Below are 25,436 nucleotides of genomic sequence, written 5' to 3' on the forward strand. Positions count from 1 at the left end.
TACACGTTTCGACTGAATTGGTTTATAAGTCATGGCTAAAAATACTGCTGGCTGATTTGATATGAGAGAAAAACACTATTTAAATCATGGATTATAAACCAAATATGAGTGAATAAGCCGAAACGAACCGGCTGACGATCTCTTGGACCTTCGCTCGTATACTCCTATTATTATCAGTTATAATAATAATTAATTGGTGAGGAAAAGAACAAACAAACGTCGCCCACATGTTGTTGCTACACAACCTATTCAGTAGGCCGTAAACGATCGTATACGATCATGAATTATAAGTTAGAATAGTATTTTTCTTTCACACCAAACCAGCTAAATTAGTGAGCAGTAAATAATCCACGATACAGTCTAAAGCCAAAACCGAACAGGCTGACATTTTCTACGTACAGTGCAGGTGCAGCAGCGGCAGCAACGGATGTGGGCCCGGCTGGATCAGGAATTCAGGAGCACTCGGCCCATCCCTCCTCGTGGTCCTGGCCGTCCGCGTCCGCCGCGAGGGCGGCCGGGCAGCTCGCGCGCGCCATCCACGACGCGACGGTGAGCACCAGCCTGGCCGGCACGTGCGCGGCGGCCTCCAGCCGGCGGAGCAGCGCGTCGTCTCCTCCATTTCCGCGGCACCCGGCGGGGGCGGGGGTGACCTCGGACCAGAGCGCGGCGGCCATCGCGACGCGGAGCGGGACGCGGGCGGCGGCCACGCCCCGGCCCAGCGCCCGGAGCGCGGCGGTGGCAGCCGCGGCGCGCCGGCGCGCGGGCCCCGCTGCGAACCCCATCTGCTTGGCCCACCCTTCCAGCACCGCCTCCGCTCGCGGCCGCCGCCGCGCCGGAGCCCTCCCCGCGGACGCCGGCGCCGCCCTCGCTGGCGCCGCAGCGGTTGACTCCGCGGAGTCGGCCGTGGACACGCAGGAGCTGCTGAACGTGGACGACGCCGACGACGCCCGCCCGGACTCGGCGGCGGCGGCCGGGCGCGGCAGGCGGCGCCTCAGGTGCCTGGACGCCAGGAAGTTGGCGCCGTGCACCTTGGCGTCGCAACGCAGGCAGAGGAACGCCGAGTCCGCGGCGCAGTGCACCGCCGCCGCGCCCCCGCAGAGCTCGCACCGCGTGCCGGTGCCGCGCTTCCTGCCCGCCGCCGCCACGTCACCAGCCACACCCATTCCCGTTGCCTTCCCGCTTCCTGCCTGCCTGCCTCCTTGATGGGCCTTCCCCTCGGACTCAGGAGCCTTGGTGTTCGTCGCCTCGTCGTAGACCTCCGACCTCCGCGCGCGGAGCTGGACAGCTGGTGGTGTTCAGTGGCTGATGAATTGATCGCCTCCCTCGCTCGCTCGCTCCTTCCAGGTCTTGGGAGCACCGGACGCCACGCGGCCGGCTTTATATACAAGTCTCCGCGGGCGGGCGGGCGGGCGCGAGGCGTTCGTCGTCCTTCGGCGAAACCGGCCGGTGCAAGTGGGAAGTCGGCGGGGGGTGGATGGAAACCGTGGGCGCGGGCTCGCGGGCGGAGGCGGCTTCGGATTTGTTTGTTTGGAGGCTTTGGGCTGCGCGTATGGCCGGCATTTAAAGGGGCCGCGCCCGAGCCACCACCGGCTGGTAGTGGCCGATGGCTACTGACCGTGGGCTGGTCGTGCTCACTCGCCGGCCACCACACATCACACATGTACTAGTAGCAACTAGCAAGCAAGCAAAGGAGTCGCGATTGGACTTTTCCCCTCTGACTCTCTCGCTCTTCGCAATTCGCATCGTTGGTGTGGTGGAAGCTGGAGAGGGACCGGGGAAAAGAATGTGGCGCCAGCGCCAGGTGCGGTTGATTCTGGGCGTGTTGGGAAATGTTGTTGAACGCTTCCTCTTCCTTCCTCTCTGTGGTCTCGGTGCAGGTCGTGCTCACCGGCCGTGCACGGTACCATATTTCAGCGAATGAACGGGCGGAAAAGGTTCCGTTTTGACTCGTACTGTACAGTACCTGCTGAGATCTTTTCCCCCCTATATATTGTTTACTGCCCGTTCGTTTCGTTGAAAAAACAAACCAAAACGCTGTTCCAGTTGATTTGTTCTGAGAGAAAAACATTGTTCCGCCTAAAAAAGAAGCTGAAAAGTACGGATTATAAGAGAAGCAAGTCATATAAAGTCGTATCCATATTTGCAAGTGCGCACAGTAAATTTGTTTGGTACAACAGCCTAATCTTATATGCACACAAGATAATAAAGCAGCACATTGCCTTAAGCTGCCAATATTAAGTCACAAGTGTGCTAGAAATGCTTGAGATCAACAACGTTTAGTCAACGGAATGAGATTTGTTGCAAAACAGTGTCAACAAACGGCAAAAATCTATGACGCAATGGCTAACGGCATGACATTTGCAACGTATTTACGAAACACCTGAAACACTTTAAACATACTTTTGCAACATGCGTGTATATGTAACACCCAGATCTATTTTTGCGACATAGAGATAAAATCACTTGAAACATACGTCCGAAACACATGAAACACTGAAAAATACGCTTGCAACATGCATATATTGTTATTTCAATACATGCAACATCTTAGATATACTTTTGCAACGAACAAATCAAACACTTGAAACATAAGTCGGAACGCCTGAAGCACTTGAACCACGGCCTACCTGGTGGGGAACTGCAATAGCCAGCAAGGTCGGGGTAGGGGGGACGTCGGCCTAGCGTGTCCGCTGCAGGATGTCGGCCCATCGCTCCTCCTGTGATTCTCCTGCACCCGCTCGCTGCCCAAACTCGTGCCTCATCGGTGCGGCTTCTCTAGCACCACCGCTGCTTGTTGTAGTTGTCCAGCGCCGTCCGCTCGTGGGAGATAGGGCGCGGCACGGTGGTGATGGGGCACGGCGCTGTGGTGGTGGGGGGGGGGGGGGGGGGGGGGGGGCACGACACGGCGGCGGACGGCGTGCTGTGGGGAAAGGGGGCACGGCAAGGCGGAGCGCGGCGGGTGTATGCGCGGTGACGCCGCGACACTGATGCGAGTGCGAGTGAGAAAATTTTTAGAGAAAGAAGACGCGTAGAGGTGCTGTTGGACCTGTCCGCTACGCAGACCCTGGAAGGCACACGCCCGGACGGGACGGACGATCATATGCAAGCATTTGCGAATGGCTATAACGGAAAAAACTGTATTATTAATCACTAATAAGCTCCCATTTCATACAAACTCTAAAGTCCGCCTACATGTGCTTCGAAAGCTTGTCCTCGTAGATAATTGACCACACACGTGATTAAATATCACGCTGCAGCTGCTGCAGCTTTGATCTCTAGCATATCCTTCGATTGAGAGAAAAGAAATTGCCACTTGCGATCGATGTATCTATCGGCAACCAAATTAAACCGGCACTAGCGCGCTCATCAGGTGTACTTTTCACATGCACTTGGACTATATAATATTAGGGATTGACTAGATAACTGTTGACAGATTTGTCACCTCAAAATCTATCAAATTTTTGACAAATCAAAAGCTGACACATCTGCCCAGACAGACTCTACAAAGCCAAATCTGTCATATTTGCATAACAGGGTTCAAATACCCAAAGACAAAGAACCAAAACCCGTTAACAAATCACTCTTTCCATCGATACATTAGTGTGAACAAACATCCAACAGGAAGAAAACAGAGAACGCTGATCCTCCATGAACGAATAGTAGTCCATGCAGATACAGCAGCCGCTAACACAGGAGGCCTAGTGCTCTGAAATATCTTATTCTTTGATGTTTCTATTTGCAATGCACTGAATTGCTCTCTTAATCCTTGTGGCATCTCAGGATGAGTTGAACCTTTCAGCAAATGTGCGCGCTGCTGTGCAAAAGCACTCTGCACTGTCCAGCTGGTCATCTGTTGCTGTCAATACGTAAGTTCTGGAGTCTCTGGTGAACCCCACTGGGTCCTCTTTGGTTCCAGCAGTTTCTCCTAAAATTCCTGTCATATTGAATATTTGAACACATGTATGGAGTATTAAATATAGACTAATTACGAAACTAATTGCATAACTTTCGACTAATTTGCGAGACGAATCTTTTAAGCCTAATTAGTCCATGATTTGACAACGTGGTGCTACAGTAAACATGTACTAATGATATATTAATTAGGCTTAAAAAATCGTCTCGCAAATTAGCCTCTATCTATGTAATTGGTTTTATAATTAATCTATATTTAGTGCTCCTTATTAGTATCTAAATATTCGATGTGACATGAATTTTAGAAGCGACTAAAGAATCAAACACCCTCTAAGAGCATTCGAGCATTGATGTCTGCCAGAGGAACTGAGCACAAGACTGAGAAACCAACAACTGCAGGAGAACCAGCCTCATGCTTTCCTGAAGAACTCAACTGTCAGATATCAGTTTCAAAACAAGAACACATGGATCAGCTTCTGATCATCGCGAATGGCCTCCCAGGAGCCTCAACAGCTGTACCTTCTGGGCAGAATCATGCACATGCAGCCTGTTCGCTGGGTCGTAAACGATCGTAAATTTCCCGCCAGAATAATATTTTTCTCTCACACCAAACCAGCCAACAGTAATAATCCACGATCATATACGATCGTATCAGCGCTAGCCAAACAGGCTGATGGTTGAGCTGCCAGCACCAGAAATGAACGAGCACTGGCGAGCAATGCCACCAGAATGAGGTAGTTGCCTTCTATGAGACCCCTCCCAGCATGTATGGCAAGATCCGGCAAGTTTCCACCTGCAGAGATTCCAACCATATTCAGTCGTCTTAGAAAAACTGGATGCACCTCCTTCCAACATTAGCTTGGAAAATACAGTAACAAGTAAATGGGGAAAAAATTACATTTCAACCAGGTTTTGGATGAATCACATCCCAGATGACTTTCAAGAGATAACTCTGTTTCAGCCAAATCAGTTACGCCAACAAATGTGATGACAGCCAAAACAATCAAGTGCCTACAGAAGGTCAATTTTGATTCACTTCACTGAAAATGCAGATAAAGATCGGAAGTCCAAACATAAAATGCGGAGTGCTAAACTCAAATGAATCATCAAATGATCAACAATTAAAAATTAGAGAAACCCAAAAGAACAAAACAAACAATTGCATAGGATCAACAAAGCTGATAACTAAATATCACCAACTACAAAAAGCAGCATAGGCACTCCTAGGACTTTGTTGAAGAAAAAACAAAAGCATAGTTTTTCCTCTACTCATCAGACCAAGGACCAAGCACCAAGAAAACAACAGCAAAATCAAAAAGATGCCACGAGCAGTCATACACCATGAGGGAAAAATAGCAGGAAAAACTAGCGAAACATGAACACAAAAAGGTTAAAACAAACATCTAATATCAGACATGCTACAAACTTGAGAAAAATCATCTTGTCGGTGCAGAAAGTGACCAACACATAAATATTTGTAGTTTTGTTGTACGTTGTGATCGGAGATGGACTAGCACTCAATGACATAAGGTTTATACTGGTTTAGACAACGTGCCCTACGTCTAGTTTGAGTCGGTCGGTGACTTTATTCCTGAGCCCAGGTGTTCAAAGTTTGCTGTGGGGTTACAAACGGAAGGGAGAAAAATGGGGGGTACAAGAGGTCCGGTCGGACTCTGGTCTGAAGGGCCAAGAGTGACGGGAGCTCCGCTATGTGCTAAGTGTTTGAGCGTGTGCTCGAGGTTTGAACCTAGTGGTTCTCCTGTTGTGTGTGTTGTTCGAGTTGTTGTCCACTGATCCTCTCCTTTGGGAGAGAGTGCACCCCCTTCTATAGATGAAGGGGATGATCTTACAAGCGAGAGAGAGATAGAGCGTATGTATGCTAAGTCTTGTTGCCCACACCGTCGGATACAAGATGGTTGTAGGCGCCCATAACACTGTTTAATGTCAGATGCATGTGGGAGATTGCGTTGTCGTCTTGTGATATGGCAGACGTCGGTGCCTGTCATACTGTTGATGCCTAGAGGCATGCAAGGGGTTTTACCGTGTTTGTCTGGTATGGGAGTTTGTGGGCACCCACAACATTGTAGGGCAAATGTCGGCTCCCACAACACTGTTTGGGTTCTGACATGCCTGAAAGGTTGTAGGGTACCCTTCTGACATGCCCTATTGGTACTGCCATGCTGGTGTACAGGGTACGGTCCTCGATATTTCGGTTGACTTGAGTGCCCTGCCTTACTTTCTTCGTCCATAACCTGGTCCTCACCGAGCGGGCATCCCCGATCGGTTGGTCCCAGTTGGCTCTGATTACGCCGGTCGGAGAGGAGCTATAAGCAGGGGTTCGGCGCATCCCCGGTTGGAGACGCGGGTCGGAGTCGAAAGTGGTGTTTGGCTAGACCTTCTGGTCAGAGAGGTCGTCCGGAGGCAGAAGCGAGCGTTGTTCCTCTTTGGCCAGGCCTTCCGATCGGAGAGGCGGTTCGAAGTCAGAAGTGAGCGTCGTTCCTCCTTTAGCGAGGCCTTCTAGTAGAAGATTGGATCGCTCTTCTGGCCTGCCGTTTAGGTATTTGGGCCGGTGTAGGAGTTTGCGCATCGTTCGCAATGTCGTCTACTGGGCCGAGCCTTTGCTGGGAAGCCGATACATGAGGGACCCTGGGTTTATAAACCCGACACATCTAATCTTACACATTCAGAATTAAATGACATTAGATTATCAGAATAACAATTTTCTCAAATCAACCTAGGAAAAATATAGAAAACGACAATACTCTAAAAACACTGCAATCCCTACATATCAAAAGGCACTCAGATGGAATGCCATCCAAACAAACAGAAGCGAAGTCATTCAACACACACATCCAATGCCTCAACAACAGCAACAGAGCAGTCCACATACTAAAGATGTCAGCAACAACACACACTGAAGAAAAACACAACTCATATAACCTATAGGGAACGACCAAAATCCTCACACTTGCAAGCAATCATCACATATAAAACACAAAATAAATAGACCATCACAGATATGAAAATTACATCTAAAAAAGTCAACTCCACCTTCTAATGCTCCCTCACAAAATCAAGTAATCACCACATCAATAACTGAACCAAGCAAAACATCAATAGACATCCTAGAAACAAACTAAAGAACATACCTGAACATAAATCTGTACCAATTGGCCTTGAGTATCTCAACCAGCAACCACCCAACAGTAGCAACAGCTTTCAACTATTGCATCATCAGTAAAAACCAACTTCAAGAAAAGAATAGGTGCAACATACATAGTCGAAGTTCTCGCCTTGATTGCCTAATCGAAACGATTTCAAGAAAGAATAGGATACCTATTCGTCCTTGTTGATAGGTGTAAGAGCAGTTATCATTGCATGGCCATCCTTGTCCTGCGTGGTATTCCAACAGCTCAGATCTGCCTTGCTAATGGCAAAATGGCATGACAAATGAACTGGTCCACTCAGACAAAAATGCACACACTCACCTCATCTCTCTTAAATGCTTTAACATTTGAACAGCATGAGTGGTTTATGCATCTCTGCAAAAAGGAAAAGAACGCCATTCCTACCAGCGAGAAATCACTAGGGACAATAACTTATACAGATAAGCAAACATAGGCAAAAAAACAATGTCAAGGAAACTTACAGACGTTGAACAAGTCTGTGGACTACTGAAAAGGATACAAGGTGTACACTCAGGATCAAATATTGCAACCTTGAGAAGCTACAGTGACTACAAAGCATAGAGCTTAACTAGACCTTGGTCATAAAACATAGAAAATATATAAGATTATATGATGCCATTGTTCTTAAACTCTAGTCTCAATCTACTTGCCAGTCACATTATGTGGATTCAGTTCAATCATTAATAATGCTCCCTTCAGCATGCCCAGGCCAAGAAACAACAAAATTATCTAATCGTGAACTACAACAACAATCAGTGATTCACTAAAAGCACCTAGGGATTGGCGAACAACTTGACTCCCATGAGAGGTGACAAAGTCACTACAATAATAAAAACACATAGATTAAGTCATACAAAAGACCAGCTACACAACAAATTGCCCAAAATCATGATAACCATCCTCAAAGTCTGAGAATACAAATGAAAGTCAACTAATAAATGACAAATTCTACTTGAAGTAGAGCAACTTATATGTTGTTTATTCCACCACAATGAACAGGAAAATATCTTGGGTGGTTCAACTAGAACTCTTAATTACAGCATGGCTCACATGGACATGGAAGCGAACTAAAAAAACCCAATCCCATACACACATACAAAGAAAAAGACAGAGAGAGAGAGAGTGCAGCTACCAAACACAACAAACTCAAAAGGCAAAATACAACTAAACTAAATAAACAATCACACCTCAAAATCACACTCACACTAACAGAGAGAGAGAACAAATACTCCTACTCCTATAGTCATAGACAAACACAGACAGACAGGAAAACAAATAATCTCAAGGGCCTCAGGAGTCATGGTAGCAAAGAAAAGAGACTCCAACCTGAATCTTGGCTGAGGGAAGCGGGAAGATATCGTACATCTGCATTTCACCAATGCATAAAATCAATAAGACAAAGGCACAAACACATAAACATCCATAAAGAGATACACAGACAAAAAGAAAGATCAGCCCCAAAAACAGATACAACCACACACACAGACGCACTCACACTCTCACCAAAGCTAGCTCCCACCCACCCACACACACAGATACACACAAAAAGCTACCAAAAAACATACACAAAGCACATCTATAACTGAACAACTTAAATATAAACACACCCAATAAACAATAACAACCACACCCACACCCACAGCCACAAAACACACACACACACACAAACAGAGGGAGAGAGAGAAAGATGGGAACACACAAACACACACACAGAGATAGAGGGAGAGACACACACACACAAAAACACACACATAAAGACAAATACAAACAAAAACAGTTGTCAAAGACACTACACCCACAACCACAGACACACACCTAGGAAAAAATAAAACAAAAAATATCACACATTAAAATTTAGACCAAATCATCACAAAGAACTCAGGCGCCTATCAGCCCCACACAAAACAAATACACCCACAGACACACAAAAACCCACCTACCCACACACCAACACACCCACACACACCCAAAAAAGAGCAAAATAGGCAAGAAAAAAACAACAGAAACACACACACACACAAACACGCACACACACAGACAAAGAGAGAGAGAGAGAGAGACGCACACACGCATAGGAAAAACACACACACAAAGACACTAAGAAGGTAAAGGAAAAAAACTAAAAAAAGTCCACACACACACACCAAAAAAACTTATCCAAGAAAGGATTTTGCAGCATTAGCTCTCAAAGCCTAGCAGGACAAAAGCTCTTAGGCGACAACTACGAATGTAGAGAAACAAGCCTTGATTTTGTCATCATAGGACACCACTGCTCAGAAATCAAGTCACATAAACAAATAAATGAAGGAAACATTTGTAGGAAAATACCAAACATGAGGGTATTGCATTGCATCAGACATCCAAGGAAGGATTTAGCTGCACTAGCTCTCAAGCCTGGCAAGGCGAAAGCTCTTAGGCGGCAACTACGAATGTAGAGAAACAAGCCTTGACTTTATCATCATTTGCAATGCACAACAGCTAATAAAAATAGCACAATATACAGAATGCACTGAAAAATGAAGAGCTGGACATGAACAGATATGGCTCAGACATCCAAGGAAGGATTTAACAGCACAAGCTCTCAAGCCTGGTAGGGCAAAAGCTCTTAGGCAGCTACTTCGAATGTTGAGAAACAAGCCTTATCTTTATCATCACTGCCATATGCATAAAAGTGGACATGTTTACACAAAAATTTAGGAGAAGAACACGGAAACTCAAAGGCTTCCAAGATTATGTCAATCAAGGAATCGATTACATGAGGATCGATATCAGCTGATTTAGATGCTACACTGGAATCGGCTCTCTTTGAATAACGTCAGTAGATAACGATGATGAGCTACGGTTGGCATCAGGAAACTACATATCGGACTCTACAAAAAGGGAAAGATTAGGGTCCAAGTTATCTTAAGTTAGGAATGTTTTTCTGATTACAATGAGTCATACTTGAGTAGGATTTATGCTTAGGCTCCGGGTATAAATATTGGACCCCGGCTATTATAAAGGACACACAAATGATCAAATATAAGTCATTTACTTTTTTGGCTCTGGCCAACCCTTAGGAGTAGGAGTAAAGTAGATCTCGATGAGTTCTTTAGCAAGCAGGGCTACATCGGTCTGGCCGACCTCCGGCTTATCTATAAGTACCGTCATGACTTATACTTCTGTTCGTACGGCTGCATCGATCCGGTTGACCTCCACTGCAACTCTAGTATAAGTTAGTTATCGACTTTTGTCTAGTTCAAGTACAGCTGCATCGATCCGATCGACCTCCACCGCTCGAACTAGATTAAGGTCAAGTCATCGGCTCTATCTAAGGGTGGCGTCATTCGGGTAGATTCATTAAGTTACCGATCTTACTGATGTTTTCATTGTTATTAGTTTACAACAACATCAATCCGTCCGGTCAAGATCGATTTAGATCGGCCTTATATCCTTTCAGTCCGTCGTTCACTTTACTATAACATGATTTTTCTTACTCTGAGCGACGGATTATGCTTCATTGGCTATTTTTACTTCGATCTTGATCATGCACAGTACGCGGTTAAGGCATGAATAATCTTGAAGAGGTTTGATGGCTAGTTGAATCTAGTTTATAGTTCACCATTATGTCTGTAATAATCCGGTCGATCCCCACTGATGGCACTGTAGATTGGAGGATGCTAGTTAGTAGATTTGTTCCTAGTTAGGCGTGACCTTAGCTGTTTGCTATGCCTGCATCGGCTAAATAGCCGATCTCCTATGCATTAACGCCTACGGTGTGCGTCCATGATTCTGTTAAGCGTGAATAGATCTGTGTACTTTAAGGGTTTGATTCGTTGTCTTTTTCATGGCTACATCGATCCGGCAAACCCCACTGTTAGAGATAGCAGGTTGAGTCTGAGGAGTCCATAGGTTTGTTCATGTGAAATAGTCGATTGTTCATACACTGTAGTCCTCTTCACCTGAATCAACTATTTTAGCTGATTCATCCGAACCTTCACGTATAGCATGTCTTTCAAAAAACCTATCGAAGTATGGATGTTTTTGCGGATTCTTCGGTTTTAGTTTGTTACTACCATCATAGCTGTCATCGATCTGGTCGAACCTCACTGTTGGTGGTAACAGATTAGATTTAGAGCGTCTGTAGATCCATTTGTATTAGATAGTTGATTTGTTCGCGTGTTATATCTTTTCTCGTTAGATTCATCGGCTCAATAATTCATACTGATAATATCCACCTAGCTGATGATCTTATTTATATATACATGTACTATACCTGTTAACATAAAATCAATTGCTAACCATGAGCTTTACAGTCCGTAACAGCCGATTTCTGTGCGGATCGGCTATTCAGTCGCTCTTCTCGTCTGGCTGCTCCCGAAGCGGCACATTTGGAACTGTCTGGGCACAGACTGGCACATTCCACCTTAAATTACTGATAAACTTTTTCTCCTTTTCAATTACAGGGTCAACTTGACTAGCACATCTCAGGAGGAATACATAGGATCGATCATCCCTGCGTTGAAGCCTGGCGATCTCCAGCTCCATCGAGTAGACCCTTCCGGCTTGCTCGTATGCTCGGCACATTTTTGTGCCCATAGGATAGAACAAAATAAGCTAAAAGCAAAGCATTAATAATAATTATTATAATAAAGAATGAATGTAATCACAGAAACTGGCTCTGTGGACAGATATAGAAGCCGTCCCTAGGTTTCTATGAACATATGAAACATTGAAACAACTTTGTATTGGCCTAATCATAGCATCTCTGGTCAAAGCTCCTAGCTACTAGAGACGTGGCATCAGACCTAAACTACTTTAGCATTGGCATCAAGATCGACAGACCAACACAATACAAACACACAAAATTTAAACATAGTGGCAGTTCTGCAGAATCCCTCAGATACCCGATTTAAATCACAAACTCAAGCTCAGTCGTATAAACCAAGACCTACTCATAGATAGTAGACAAAGGCACCTATTCCAATCATTCAGCGCAACAAAGATCACTCGACACCAGAGACAGAGTGAGCACGAGCATCTCAAAAAGTTCAGGCTACACAGCACTAATTCTAGATGACACTGTAACTAGAAATCTACAATCACATAGTAGCTAGTAGCTAATGCCACCTCTAACTAAGAAATATGTAATGGCACAATAACTAAGAATACTGACAAAAAATAACAGAACTAGCTAAGTATCTCATGGCTAGCTATGATATCTCAAGAAGTGTAGACCTACAGTATTCTACCCTGCAGGATGCTTATAGAATAATATGTAGTCATAGATGCGCAACACAACGCCTCAATTAAATGTGTGATTTAGTTAAGCTGAAATCTAAATAAACTGGACCAGAAACATCGAAGCAAATTACAACTAAAAAACTTCATTATATGAGCCGTATATAATCTCAACACCTAGCATACCCATAAGACCTGATGCAGAATCCATATGCTAATTTAACAAGTACAGCTACTACAAAGTATATGATGCAGAATCCACCTCTTTTCACGACCTCCTGGATGATGATGTTGAGAGCGACGGCTTCAGCATTGGTGATGTCATGGCACCTAGCCACCCTCTGTCCTAGGAGTGCGCTATGGTGGATGTCTCGGGACAGCCGTCGGTGGTAGTGGAGTGTCTTCAGACCCACACCCCTCTAGACTCTCGTGCAGATGCCCTCGCATGTGCCTAGGCACATGGTGAGGAGCTACAACAAAGGCGGTAGAACTAGCCGCCACCTACGCCAGCGCACTCGGCACACCACGATGCGCCCCGTGCGCGTAACCCGGCAAGTGGTGCCTAGGGTCACGCCCGCCAGGTCCAGTGTAACATCATGGATGGAGAGAATGATCCCCCATAGTTCGCTCGAGCTGGCCAAAACATCGCCGCGGCAACGATGCTTCTGTGTGGCCTTCCCAAGCTGGACAACCCCCAGGAATAGGCGATCCACCGAAACCTCCGGGCACTGGTGGAAACTACTGCCATTCAATAGGTGGAGAGCTCCGCATCATGGCACCAACTCACGGCACCTCTCTCCCCACCAGTGGAGTGCGGACGCACTAGACGAATAGCTCCATCCACTCACTGCTATAGCCACCAAGCGTGGCATAGGAGGGCATAGCTGTGCCACAACCTGACCCGGCACCCGATCCACACCGACCGCCTATGTGCGAACGCCTCGGGCCGAACCAAAATGCTCACAACGTTATCAGCAACCGACATCAGGCCTGACATGATGATGACGTCCATCGGGCGGTAGTGAGAGCAAACGACATAGGCTCTGACTGAACCATCGAGGAGACTGGGGAGATGCACCCTAGGCATCGTCATCGACCACATGATCGGAGTCCCAGCCTAGATGGCCTAGGACCACGGGACTTTGGTCGACGTATCCAGAGAGCACCGTTCCCACAGCGCTTCCGATTGCCTACCAACATCACCAAGTATATCGGGGAGACAAACCCAAGAATATGGATCAAAGACTTCTGGTCGCCTGCTGAGCCGAGGGAGTGGACGATGATCACTTCATCATTCAGTACCTCCCCATCTGCATGGGGGAACATGTTCGAGCGTGGCTCAAATTCCTCCCACACAACAGCATCCGCGACTGGGCGAACCTCAAGAGGGTCTTTGTCGGGAACTTCTAGGGGATGTATGTCCACCCTAGGAACTCCTGGGACCTCTAGAGCTGCCAGCAAGAGCCCAATGAGTCCCTACGGGATTACATCCGCTGGTTCTCAAAGCGGTGCAACTCTCTTCCTGATGTCATCGACGCGGACATCATCAATGCATTCCTCTCTAGGACGACCTATGAGTTCCTAATCCACAAGCTTGGCTGTCTGAAGGCCCATACCACCCGCAACCTGCTCGACGTCACCACAAACCACGCCTCCAGTGAGGAGGCGGTCGGAGCGGTCTTCAATGAAGGCCAGGACAAGAGCAAGGCCAAGCACAAGGACCAAGACGTGAGCCCCTCCACGTAGAGGGGCAAGAAGAATAAGAAGGAAAGGCACCGATTGACCAACTCTGTGTTGGTTGCCGTAGCTGATCGCGTGGGCAAGCAGCCCCAGCAGGGCCTGCCTGATCACTTTGGCAAGCTCATGGATAGCCCCTACACTAACCATGCTTACCCTATCAAGCACCTCTACAAGGACTATGAGCTCCTCAAGCCCTTCCTCCAATAGGCCAGTGGGCCAAAAGAAGGAAAGGGCAAGGAGGCAGCAGCTAAGAAAGGAGGCGCGGCGGGCAAGGATGGGGACGGTTTCCCCGACCTTGAGGAATGCATTATGATCTTTGGGGGATCTGACGTCGTCTACTCCAAGCATCAGCACAAAAGTGCACTACTGAGAGGCATGCGTCGCCAAAACGGCCGTCCCCTCCTTCCTTTGCTGGTTGGAATCTTTGATCACTTTTGATCAGAGGGACTATCCATCCCATGTCACCAGACCAGGGTGCTACCCGCTTGTCGTTGACCCCATCGTCTGCAAGAAGCACCTCACCAAGGTGCTGATGGACAAAGGTAGTGGCCTCAACATCCTCTACGTCGACACCCTCAACGCCATACGCATCCCTCGGTCAAAGCTCCGACCGGTGAGCTCTCCCTTCCACGGCGTGATCCTAGGAGCGCAGGCATGCCCGCTTGGGTAGATCGACTTGCCCATCACATTTGGTGACCGAGCCAAGTTCCGCTCGGAGGTGCTTACCTTCGAGGTGGTGGACTTCCCGAGGTCTTACCATGCTGTCTTAGGGCGGCCATGCTACGCCAAGTTCATGGCGGTCCCCAACTACACCTACCTGAAGCTGAAGATGTCAGGACCAAACGACATCATCACTATGGGTAGCACCTTCTCGCATGCCTTCATGTGCGACCGCGAGCATTATGAGCTTGCCACTGTGGTCATCAACTCTTCTGAGCTCCTGTAGCTTAGGGAAGCGTCGACCCTAGTAGTCACATACTGCAAACAAACCAACACCCTCGATGGCCTTCCGCCCACTCGAGGAAACTAAGGCTGTGGGGATTGACCCTATATGGTAACCGAAGCAATCCGACCATGCACCTACCGACTGAAGGACGACAACGGCGATGTCCTCACCAACACTTGGAACATCGAACATTTATGTCATTTTTCCCTTAAAAATTCGGTTTTACCGTTTTTCATTCAACGTTCGCTCCTACAGAGCACCCCAGCCCTAACACTTTTGGCCCAGGTCACTTAGGGGCTCCACGAAGGTGCGGTACCACCTCTCTTCTTGTTTACTATCATATGGTAAATACATTTTTACCCGAATGAAAGGGTAGTCCGTTCCTTTGATTATCTTATGTAAACTTTGATTCAACATTTCGATCGATCGCACCCCGCCTCTACCTATGGTTACGAGTAGCTGAGCCTCACGGACCATGTCCGAGCTCTTAAAGTTGTAGCCTACGGGATGAACGGGTAGGTACAAAAAGGAAAGAATAAAAATAAAGCTATGCTAAGGTAAAAATAAGGAATGGATGGGACAAGCTTCCCTGAATGAAGTAAATTCATCACAAAACAAAAATTGATGTATTCATCAAAATGAACTATTCACACGGGGGCTCCCCCACTAACTTAAAACTATTAAACCTACTGGCTACTTCTACTATGGCCGCCTGGCGGCATCGGCTGATGACACGACCGACAAAGATAAAGGCTACTCGCCCTCCAACGGGGCAACATTAGGCTCAGACAAAGCTTCTGACCTGACCTCCACTCCATCCGCAGGTTGGGTGACGTCTTCTTGACGCATGCCTTCTATCACGCTCGTAAGGACCCCATCCGGTTCTGCTCCCTCAACTTCGACAAAGCGCAACGGGTTCCTCAAGGGTGTCGTGCCCATAGATGCTCAATAGAAGAACATGGAGCTCCAGACTTTCCCATACAGATAGGGCAACCCCTAGATAGGGATGCTGCATGCCGTAGTATGGCCGCCATGGCTAGAGGATGTCCTTGACATCTCATCAAACTTTATGAATTGGCTGACCTGAGTAGCTGTAGGGGCGAAATCCCCCACCGGCGTAGTCCTAGACGGCTTCCCCTTCGACCAGGCTTGCCCGATGAAGATCCGCCAAAAAGAGTCCACGAACGGCTCCATCACGAAGAAGGCCTCGCAGACAGTGACAAAGTCAGCGGCACGCAGCACCCTAGTCAGATTGAGGTGCCATAGCTCCAGACCCCACTCATCAAGGAACCCACGTAGGATCCGGTGCGCCACTTCCTTCAGCAAGAAGCAGTCCCTTCTCGGCGAAGGCGGCCAGCATCGCCTCGAGTGGCCTCTAGCTCGACACTGTGCTCTAGATTTATGAACGGATCTGTGAGTTCTCCCCCTTGCTTACCCTCTCTCTCACTTAGGAACCGCCATGGCACACAAGCACTCTTGGTGAGATGGAAGGAGGAGAGCCATCAGTTGGAGAATAGGCAAAGGATTGCAGCGAGAAGCCCTCTCCCTTCCCCTATTTAAAGAGGAGGCGCAATAGTTGAGGAAAGGCGAAAGGATTGGGGCGAGAAACCCCCTTCCTTCCCTCATTCAATGCGGATGGGATACAATGGGACGTGCCCTAACCGATGGGACACACCCTGCTAGATGGAACATTGCCTGGTCAGACAGGACGTGGCCTGGGTATGGCCCACCACTACCGCATGCTGGGTGCGAGAAACAAGGCGTAACTACGCACATGCGGCCTTTCGCATTCCTAGGCGGGACTTGGAAAGGCCCAACTATGGGATCTCTGCCTAGGAGAGACCAATGGGCTTCCTGAGTCGATCGGATGGCTCAAGCAAATGCCAAGAGACAGGTAAGTAGCAGAGGGATGCCCCATGTGGGTCATGCCGACTCTATCACGAACGACGAGTGTGGATCTTGGTCGAACATATCCGATAGGAGCTCCTCAAACCCCATCACTCGAGTAATCAAGGTAATATTACCAAACCCTAGTATTTCTTTATATTTTCATTCATTCATATGCTGTTATTCATACATTCATGAACACATTCATTCATCCCATACATCTGAAGCATTGCATATGCAGTTAAATGCATCACAACGCTCCGTGTTGCGTCATGAAGCAGTAGTTGCCTCATTCAAACATGAGCAACGATCGATTGGGGTTCGAAGGTTGGCCCACGAAAGGGCTCGAGGCCACCTCATGTCAAACAGAGGCAGGGGATAAAACGCAGATGAGCTTCGAGCGGCCCTCGCCCAGTCTGCCCCAAAGCAGACAGGGTCATCTCAACCTTCTCGTTCAATCCTATCCTTGAGCCATGCCTATAGAATCTTCATTGAGGGGAGGCCAGCGGCCCACCTGGATCAGTCTCTGAAATGACCCAGGCATCTGCCGTGATGTGGGTTAAGGAGCAGTGGAGTGCCACATGAAGGCTATGCTGACCCCGTCATGAACGACAGACCCAGACTTCACTCGATTGTGCCCCGTTAGCGAGCTCACCGAGCGCGTCACTCGAGCCATCGAGGCAAGCAATGTTAGCTCAGCCCCTTCGGTTGCGAGAAACCGCGGACAGGGTAACACACAAAACTCAACCTACCCCTACCAAGCCCAATGAGGCTCAGGGGCTCAAGACGCCTAATGCCTCGGCTGCGCCTAGGTCCATGACTCCGACTCGCCTGATCCCACGACGCGCCCGACGTCTAGATTCGGGACTCTGACTCGCCCGATCCTAGGGCGCACCCGACGTCTAGATCCATGACTCTGACTCACATGATCCCTCGGCTGCATGCCTAGGTCCATGAGTCCGTCTCACCCGATCCCTCCACTGTCCATCGGCTACGCCCAACACCTCGGTTGCGCCTGGGTCCGCGACTCCTACTCACCCGATCCCACGGCGTGCCCGACATTAGGATCCGTGACTCTGACTCACCCAATCCCTCGGCGTGCCCAATGCCTAGATCCACGAGTTTGTCTCATCCGATCCCTTGGCACGCCTGATGCCTTGGTTAGCGACTCTGACTCGCTCAAACCCTTGGTGCGCCCAACGCCCCGGTTGATGAAACTCCGTCTCGCCCAGTGCCTCGGCCGCGACCAAACACCTAGGACCATGCTCTCGGAAATGATGGGTCAAAAACCGAAAAAGACTATGCCCACTACAGTGCGCACACTTACGCCCGCTGACGAAACCCCTAGGCAATTCTGCTCGAATCACCCGGGGGCTTGGGGGCTACACCCATGGGTGCACTCACGCGCACCCGCTGACAAAACCAAAAAATTTCCCCACTAGCAAAACAAAAAAAAAACCTAGACGATTCTTCCCGAATCGCCCGAGGGCTCGAAGGCTACACCTGCGGGTGCGCTCACGTGCATCCGCTGTCAAGACAAAAATCTCCTAGATGATTCTACCCGAATCGCCTAGGGCTCGGGGGCTCCTGTCGGGTTCATAAATCCGGTGACCCTCATGGACCTACTTCCTAGTAAAAGCTCAGCCCAGCAGACAACATTACGAACGACACGTAACTCCTGGGCCGGCCCAAATACCTAACGACAGGCCAGAAGGGCGATCCAATGTCCGACCGGAAGGCCTGGCCAAGGAGGAACGGTGCCCGCTTCTGACTCTGGCCCGCCTCTCCGACCGAAAGGCCTGGCCAAATGTCGCTTCCAACTCTGATCCACGTCTCCCACCGGGGATGCACCAAACCTCAGCTTAGAGCTCTTCTTCGAATGGCGCAGTCGGAGCCGACTAGGACCAACCGACCGGGGACGCCCGCTCGGTGAGGACCAGGAAATGGGCAGAGCAAGTAAAACAGGACACTCAAGTCAACCGCAATGTCGAGGACCATACCCTGTACACCTATAGGATAGTACCGACAGGGCATGTTAGAAGGGTGCCCTGCAACCTCCAGGCATGTTAGAAACCAAGCAGTGTTGTGGGCGCCGATGTTTTGCCCTACAGTGTCATGGACGTCATCAACTCCCATATCAAGCGAACACGGTAACCCCCCTCCACCCACGTGTCTCTGGGCATCAATAGTGTTGTGGGTGCCATCATATATGGTGAACACGGTAAAAAACCCCACATGCCTTTGGACATCAACAGTATGGTAGGCATTGACATCTGCTATACCAAAAGAAGATGACAGAACCTCCCACATGCATCTGACATTAACAGTAATATGGGCGCCTACAATCATCTTGTACCCGACGATGTGGATGACAAGACTTAGCATACATACACTCTCTCTCTCTCACTTGTAAGGTCGTCCCCTTCATCTATAAAAGAGGACGTGCTCTCTCCCAACAAAAGACGATCGATCACTTCACAACTCAAATAACACACATGATCCGAACGACCAAGGATCTCAATGAACAACAGACGTTCGAACACTTAACGCACAGCGGAGCTCCTGTCACTCTCGGTCCTTCAGACCAGAGTCCGACCGGACCTCTTGCACCCCTATCTTTCTCCCTTCCATTTGTAACCCCACAGCAAACTCCGAGCACCTGGGCTCAGGAATAAAGTCACCGACCGACTCGACGTAGGACACGTTGCCTGAACCAGTATAAACTCTGTGTCATTGAGTGCTAGGCCACATCCGATCACAACGTACGACAAAACTACAAATATTTACGTGTTGATCAGTTTCTGCAGCGACAGATTGGTACTAACCTGGACTCCGTGGGGGTCGACAGCTACCGCAATGAGCTGCTGGAGCAGAGGTAGCTGGCATGAGGAAGACGGGAAGAGCAGATCGGTGGCTTCAGAACAACGGGCGGACAGACAACGCAGGCAGAGGCCGAAGCGCGCCCGCACCCCGCGGTGCACGGCCCCGCTGACAAGGGGTGCTTGGTCGGACTCCGGAGGCAACGAGACAGGCAGCCGCTGACCGGGCGTCGGGGACAGCCGCGCCCCAATACACCAGCCCGCGACGACAAGGGAAACACCGACGCGGTGCAGGGCGTCCCAGCGCGCGAGGACAAAACCACGACCCCAGCGGCTCTGCCCCCCGGCTGGATCCACCAACAGCTTCAGCGGGGGAGACGAAGAGATACGGTAAGGCCAGCGCGGATTTCGAAATTAGCAGCTTTGTGGATTTCATAGTTTCTATTCGCGGACGCGTCAAAGCGTGGCGGACCCATCAGCACACCCATACAACAGCACGATTCTGAAAACAAATCAACGACCAAGAATTTGATAGATAAATGCCAATAAAATCTGTTGACAGATAAATAGCATAAATCATAATATTAATATATATTATGTCACTCTGTGGCCTCTTGCGGTTGAGGTGACCTGTGGAATATAAGCGGCCACGGTGGAACGGTGGGAGATTAAACAAACCATACTTAACGTGTCAGGTGGTGAGGATGTGGCGGAGGCAAATAAACAGGAGCAGTTGGTTGGGGAGGCAGCGATCGTAGAGCGATCCCTGTCCACAAAACCTCGTCCGTCTCGAAGGGCCCATGCCAGCCGCGGCCCCGGCCTGTTCTGGAAGGCCGGCCAAGCTGGACCCCTCCCTTTTTCGGGTTTTCTAAAACCTATCCCGTTCCCGTTGGGGGAATCAATGTCCTTCAATCCATGGACGGATCTACAGTTATGCCCGGGTATTTTCGGGCATATCCAATTTTTTAAGAAAATTTTTAGTAGTTCTTGAAGGTATATACATATACAATATAGTTAAGATCTCAAAATTATGATTCTTCACTATTTTCTCACTGTAATTCGCGTCTAACTGAAAGCAGCCCACAGGCCACACCTAGCCGGATAGCCCAATGACCCATCTGACCTTCCTACTCTCAAATCCCCAATTCCCCACCCCCCAAACCCATCAGGCTACCGTAGGGGTAGGGCAGCCAGCAGCTTGGACCGTTCGACGGACGCAGAATCGCACCGCGGCGCCGGCGCCCCCCTCCCCCCGGTAGCTGCGGAGCCAGAGCTGCTCGCTCGGCGCGACCCGAGCCGCAGGGGCCGGCGAGCCCGACTGCTCCAGTTCTCTGCTCCGAAGTGCGACTGTCCGACCTCGATTTGATTTCTTCGTCCAGAGGTAATCAAAATTCAAATCCCTTTTGCCTTTGCTATGTTTTGTCAAATCCAGAGATAAACTTTTTATGTTGTTCATTCAAATATTTTCTTACCATGGGTATATCCCTACTCTAAAATCCTGGGTCCGCCACTGCCTGAATCCCAATCTCTTCTAGCCTAGCCTGAATTATTGCTTAGAAAACGTTATCTGCCGTGAGATCATCATGCTAGCTAATCTATGAGAGAATTCCTTATTTGACACTGGAAAAATGAGTCGTTCGTTTTTTTGGCCCTGAAATTTTCTTCGTTCCCTATTTGACACGCACTTCAACTTTCATCCCTAATTTGACACTACCGTCAAATCCGTTAGCTAACGGTGTTAACTGGCTGTTAAAAAGACGTTTTTGCCCCTAGAGAAAAAAGCGGCGAAGCAAATTTGAGAGGAAAAAAAACCTGCGCCTTTTTTGCAGCTGGGCGCATGCATCAGAGGCGGGCGCATGTTTTTTTTTCCTCTCAAATTTGGTTCGCCGCTTTTTTTCTAGAGGCAAAAACGTCTTTTTAACAGCCAGTTAACACCGTTAGCTAACGGATTTGATGGTTGTGTCAAATTAGGGATGGAAGTTGAAGTGAGTGTCAAATAGGGAACGGAGAAAATTTCGAGGCCAAAAAAAGAACGACTCATTTTTCCGGTGTCAAATAAGAAATTCTCTTCTAATCTCTAATCTTCTTCTCATCATGATCGTACTTTTCGACATGATATGATGGATTTATTAACCTGGATAATCGTCTCTTTCCATTTGGAAGCGTTCGATCGATCTACTGGATATTTGCAAGGAGTATTAATCTGGTAATGCGCTCGCTCATCTCCGCGCGTATCCAACGGTGGCGCACATGAGGACATGTGCCCCCTAAAGGCAAATTTTGTGCGTCCATACGCATGTTCGATAGTTTAGAAAACTGGACTTGCACGAGGAAAATCACCTCGGGCATTGTATTAAGAAGAAGAACTTTCTCATGTAGATTCAGAAAACCTTCGAACCCCTATCCCACCCATACACAGTGGCATCCTCAGCTTAAAATTCATTTTCACAGAGAGTCGAACCCAGGATCTGAGGAGTACCGCTGGGACGCTCTAATCAGTTGGACTAGAGGCCCTTTGTCGTTCGTTAATTCAGAGCAACGAACGAACAGGGAAGCTCTCTCTCTATATATTTTTTTTTCGTTTTCAGATGTTTCATAAGACAAAAAAAAAAGGACTTGAAGACTTACGACTACTACCTATTACAGGCAGTTTCCATCGTACTAGCAACGAAGCAGAAAACAAAAGATGCCCCATGGCCCATGGGCGAGCAGACTAAAAAGTATGACTCAACACAGAGTCAGCAACCCATTACAGAATCGGAGAGAAAGTTCAGAAACAACATCCATTAGATAGCCGATCATCCACAGCTCCAATCCTTCTTGTTGACGTCGGTAGCAACCTCCCTTCTTTTCCCACCTTCTTGTTGCATTGAGCAGCTTGGTTGCAATATGTAGCATTGTGTTTACTCCAACCGCCAATGCTTCCTTGTCATTCTCCATGAACAATCCTATCCAGTAACTCATGAGCGCATATGCATGACATGTAATTGAAACAGGGGTTTTAAAAGGTTAGCTATCAAAACAAACTTTATTTCGAGTTTTTCTTATAGCCCAGCCAACGGCTGCGATTGGCAAGCTCTGTATATGCATGGTCCGTAGTTCATTTTTAATCATTCGTCTTTTGAAGATTCAGCGAATACTAATCTCGGCTACAGATTTGTGCTACGATCGATGCCATCACGCCATAGCGAATTATCTTCCGATCCGATTCGATCCTCTGGTAGCTAGCCAGGTTACGTCATCATGGCAAAAATATCTAACCGAAGAAGGGAAGGTTAGGTAATAGGATAGGTGATGGATGGACAGTCGACATGCCATGCGCCCATGCCATGCCATATATGGCTGAGATGAACCAGCCAATGGCGTGCGTGTGTGCTAGGCACGGCGCATGTGGTCGTGTTTGCCCCCATCCCTGGCCAATTCTCAAATCAAATATATATACAGTCTCGATCTATAAGAATAATCTTGTGGACTATATATTATGTATAGTCTCGAGCTAATCACTGCAGTGATGCAGCAGCTAACCATATGTGACTTGTTTAATTATCCCACCAGCCCGGACCAGAGATGCGTCCGGTCCTCGTGGCGTGTCGCGTGGTCACAGGGCACGCAGGATAGTGTGCAGCAGCAGGGCTTTCTATTCGTGGTTCAGCAGGAGACGCTGCGTGTATGTATTTTAAGTGCACCAACCAACTGCTTTATTTCCCTATATATACAAATATGCCAAACGCTGCAGTGGTGTTTCTAAGTCATCCCCAACGGCTAGCTATTTGGTTAGCTATTATGACGTGGACAGGAAAAAAGTAGGTGCGAAAATAGTCACTAGCGACGAAGGAATAGTTGATCTATTTCACGTAGTCTAAAAATCTAAGAGATGAGCATGTGAGATCCAATAGCATATAGAAAAATAAGAACGTATAAAATAGTCTTTGCTTTTGTCTCTCACCTCCACGTAAGCTACGTAGATAGCACCATTGCAGACACCCTAAGAGCAAGTGGGTGGAGGAAAGAGAAGAGAAAAGAGAAGGAATCCAGATTGTAAGTTTACAGCCAGTGCACAGGAACAAAGATACTTTGTGAGAGAAGAAGGTAAGCCATGTATTAGTAAAAAGATAACTATTATATGAGTAGGCTGAGAAACGAGTTGCAAGGATCTATACAGCTAGGAACAGGCTGTGCTTCGTTGGAAAAAAAAAAAGTAACAGGATGTGTTATTAGCCTATCGTGGTTTGGTTGGGACACGTCGATCAGAAGGCAGAGGCAGATAGCTAAACAGCGCCTAACTGTTCACGTATCTAGCGAGACAAGACTAGATGCTCGAAAAAAATCATACTGTCTTTGCTTTAACGATATGTATATCTGGGAGCTAAGCTAGCCAAGTAGTTGTTGCTGCTGCCAGTGGCTCGGTCTACGACTGGTGGGTCGTGGCAGGCAGAACATTCGTCTCCTGTGTGGACGTTTTTTAGTCGTTCGTCCTGTCCCGTCGACGCCGCGCCGTAATAGACCACTCAACCTGCCGCCGCCGAAGAAGAAGGAAAATATCCGACAACCAACCGGCACGTACTACGTACGTACGACGTCTCATCATGCTCCCCGTGCATCCGATCGAGCCGATAGCCGTAGGCGTGGCGGCGTCCATGCACGCGCGGTACGAGTTGTTCGGTGCCAGCCCCGCGCGCGCGCACACCCGTATCATCGATCGCGGCGGGGCCCCAGCCGCCCACGTGATCGGTGGTGATCCCGGCGCCAACGCGGCCCGCGCTCGGGAAGAAAATCACACGCATACGGTATGCACCCAGGCTCCATGCATACAGACATCCATCTTCTGCCACGTGGATAGCCAGCAGCATGGACGGACGAGAGCTAGAACCGAGCCAATCACAGAACAAGGATGATTACGAACTGCCACCGGATGAGCACATGCGTAGATGCTGTTGATTTATCCACGTGGGAGCAGATTAGCGTGTGTATGCACTCTGCCTGGGTGCATCCTGTATGCATGTGATTTTTTTCCCGCGCTCGCGGCGTATGTGTGGTGGCAGCGCGATCCACCACCCATCGTACGCCCGGTGCCGCTCGCTCGGTCCAGAGCGGCAACCAACCCGTGGGGGGCCGCGCCCGCGAGGCAAGTGGGAGGACCTATGGTCGCGTCGCGCCCGCTTGTGGTGATCCGGGGTTCCGCTTCCGCCCGCCCGCCCGCCGCCAGAAATATCTCGGGGTCCCAGCCCCGCGCGGCTCGGTGGGTGAGTCGGTGACTGGCTCGGTCGGTCCGGGATCGAGGCATTGGTGGCGTCGTCGTCGTGGCGACGCGGACGGATCCTCGTCCGGTCAGGCGGCTCGTCGCGCCACGTCCGATCCGTTGCCTGGCGGGATGTCTGGCTGTGGCTGGCGTGGACGGGCGCGTCGGTGACAGGTGAGGTCCGGCGGTCCCGGGCCCGGCCGGAAGGAGGCTGCAACTGCTCCCTGTTCAATGTCCTCCACCCGTTCGTCTCACACCACACAGCGGGTCGTTGTTGGGTCAGCGATTCGGATACCCCAGCCGGGAACGTGCGTTGGGCGTGGTACTGTTCCACGCGCACGTGCGTGGCCAGTGGAAATGCCGATTGTACCCTTGTTGTTATCGTTGCTAGTAGTCGGCTACTACAGTCGCACTACGTATAAAGTATCCTGTTCCCAGGATTTGCTTTTGCTTTCTCTCGACGGCCCATTTGCTTGCTCGCCTCA

At 48.9% G+C, this 25,436-nt stretch overlaps 1 protein-coding gene and 4 non-coding genes across 5 annotated transcripts; all 5 read right to left on the minus strand.

Moving 5' to 3' along the window:
* Positions 1 to 113: 113 nt before the first annotated feature.
* LOC136475826 (B-box zinc finger protein 32-like) lies at positions 114 to 1,536 on the minus strand. The gene has a single exon (XM_066473458.1). The coding sequence runs from the start codon at positions 1,161 to 1,163 to the stop codon at positions 453 to 455; it is 711 nt and encodes a 236-aa protein (XP_066329555.1). The 5' UTR covers positions 1,164 to 1,536; the 3' UTR covers positions 114 to 452.
* A 7,714-nt stretch (positions 1,537 to 9,250) lies between these two features.
* Positions 9,251 to 9,365, minus strand: LOC136478551 (small nucleolar RNA SNORD14). Its single transcript, XR_010764277.1, has one exon. It is a non-coding gene; the product is annotated as a small nucleolar RNA SNORD14 (small nucleolar RNA).
* Positions 9,366 to 9,448: 83 nt separating this feature from the next.
* Positions 9,449 to 9,567, minus strand: LOC136478941 (small nucleolar RNA SNORD14). The gene has a single exon (XR_010764587.1). It is a non-coding gene; the product is annotated as a small nucleolar RNA SNORD14 (small nucleolar RNA).
* A 74-nt stretch (positions 9,568 to 9,641) lies between these two features.
* Positions 9,642 to 9,760, minus strand: LOC136478546 (small nucleolar RNA SNORD14). The gene has a single exon (XR_010764274.1). It is a non-coding gene; the product is annotated as a small nucleolar RNA SNORD14 (small nucleolar RNA).
* Positions 9,761 to 11,737: 1,977 nt separating this feature from the next.
* On the minus strand, positions 11,738 to 11,888 carry LOC136478912 (small nucleolar RNA snoR2/U65). Its single transcript, XR_010764569.1, has one exon. It is a non-coding gene; the product is annotated as a small nucleolar RNA snoR2/U65 (small nucleolar RNA).
* Positions 11,889 to 25,436: the final 13,548 nt, after the last annotated feature.

This window comes from Miscanthus floridulus, chromosome 8 (genome assembly GCF_019320115.1).
Source record: "Miscanthus floridulus cultivar M001 chromosome 8, ASM1932011v1, whole genome shotgun sequence".
NCBI lineage: Eukaryota > Viridiplantae > Streptophyta > Magnoliopsida > Poales > Poaceae > Miscanthus > Miscanthus floridulus.